Here is a 1,749-nt window from a genome sequence, read left to right as displayed (position 1 = left end):
CATATATATAAATGTGTGTGTGTGTTACACACATAAATGTGTATATATTTATTTTTATTTACTTATTTTTGTTAAACAGGGGTAGATATTATAAGGTTCTTCTCTTCTTCTGCTTCCTTTCATTTTGAGATTTGTGTTTCTGTTTTGTTGTACTGAAATTTTTGTTTTTAATCGTAATGAATAAACTATTAAAACAAAAAAACATAAAACAAAAATAAAACATTTCCCCCTCTGTCTAACACTGAATCAGACTAAACTTTTCCTGTTTTAGGTCAGTTATGACACTTTTTTTATTAGCTAAATGCCCAAAAGAGAGGTATATTTTTACTACTTTTTTTTTTTTTTTGGTGTGAAATGTGCACATAAACCCCAAAAACCTGAAGCTGTTAAAGAATCATTATCTCTAATGAAATGAGTTCTGTACTGACGGCTGAATTACTCTGAAAACCACAGATATTATCCAGTCTACTGTTTAAACATGCAGGAACACAGAGCTTCATTTGTGGAGATGTTTCTGAGATCCCAGGAAACAAAAACTGGACCACAGATTTATTTTTCAAAGTCAGTTTTTCACCATATGATTCATACTTTATAAATGTCATAGTTTATAAACTAAATATTTAACTTACTAATTAAATATTTAGTTAACAAGCTAAACATTTAAGTTAAATATTTAGGCAGTTAACTAAATATAAAAATAAAATGTGCGGACAGTGATAAAACTGTAAGTGACTCAGTTCCTGAAGCTCTCAGGAGGAAGGAGACACAACCCAACCAGTGAGAAACTTGGGGAAAGAAATCCTCCAAACATTTAAATACATGATTTTTCTGAACTGTGTCTGAATTAAAACAGTTTGATTTAATGTCAGAGAAGAAGAACATGGTTCTGTCTTTTTATAATGTCTAGTTTAAACTGTAAATGAAAAGCAGAAGAACAGGTTGTGTTGAAACATTGTCGTTTACCCACACCTGACACACAAACACCACAGGACTGGGAGAGTTGGACCTGTTTTTACATTCAACTCAAACAACAGACCCTGATCCACACAGAGACGAGGAACACCTGGACTTATAGATGACGTCACTGGAAGGTAAAAGGTGAGAAGAGAAACTGACCTTTCACTGCTGCCTGACCCATCGGTGAGGAGGACACACACACACACACACACACAGCTGGATTAAACGTGTCGAACACTGGATTAGATGTAATCCCACTGGCACCGGGTGCGGTCTATCGTGCAACAATCAGCTACCTGAGTGACGTCACACGGTCATGTGACCATGGAGGTGGGACAAACTGTGTGTTGTGAGTGCACTTCTGCTGTGTTAACGTGTTTCTGCTGAACCTGACTGAGGTGGAGTCAGTCCCCTTCAGCGGAAATCATCCTTTAATCCTTCACAATAAGAGTCTCTAACTCATTCATTGAGTTCTGTAAGCTTTAAAAAACAACACTCTTTAAACATCTGAAGCTGAGGAGAATTATATTGTTGTTTTTTAGTAAAATACTTACTGCAGTTTTGACCAGCAGGAGGTAGAAGTCAACAACCAGACTCTTATTTTGGAGGGTCGAAACATGTTCAAGTGTGCTGAAGCGGGAGTTAAAACACTTTACGGCAGTCTGTCACCATGGTGATATACTCAGGTTTTATTTTGTTTTATTTTATTTTTTGTAATAGATCGTGTTTTACCTCTCTGGTTTAGGTTTTAAAAAGCATCTTTTTTAATTTTATTTTATTTTATTTTTTACT

General features: G+C 35.3%; 1 protein-coding gene across 1 annotated transcript in view; it reads right to left on the bottom strand.

The window, feature by feature from the left end:
- The window catches only part of LOC106535367 (proteinase-activated receptor 2), a gene marked incomplete at its 5' end in the record, with an annotated part of 3,687 nt that extends 2,538 nt beyond the window's left edge, over positions 1 to 1,149 (bottom strand). The window contains 1 exon segment of the mRNA XM_014032367.1: positions 1,117 to 1,149. Within this exon segment, the coding sequence (XP_013887821.1) occupies positions 1,117 to 1,138 (22 nt within the window).
- Between the last annotated feature and the right edge of the window lie 600 nt (positions 1,150 to 1,749).

This window comes from Austrofundulus limnaeus, unplaced genomic scaffold (genome assembly GCF_001266775.1).
Source record: "Austrofundulus limnaeus strain Quisiro unplaced genomic scaffold, Austrofundulus_limnaeus-1.0 Scaffold1430, whole genome shotgun sequence".
Classification (NCBI taxonomy): domain Eukaryota; kingdom Metazoa; phylum Chordata; class Actinopteri; order Cyprinodontiformes; family Rivulidae; genus Austrofundulus; species Austrofundulus limnaeus.
The sequence above is the reverse complement of the archived record's forward strand: the minus strand, read 5'-3'. Positions and strand labels throughout refer to the sequence as shown.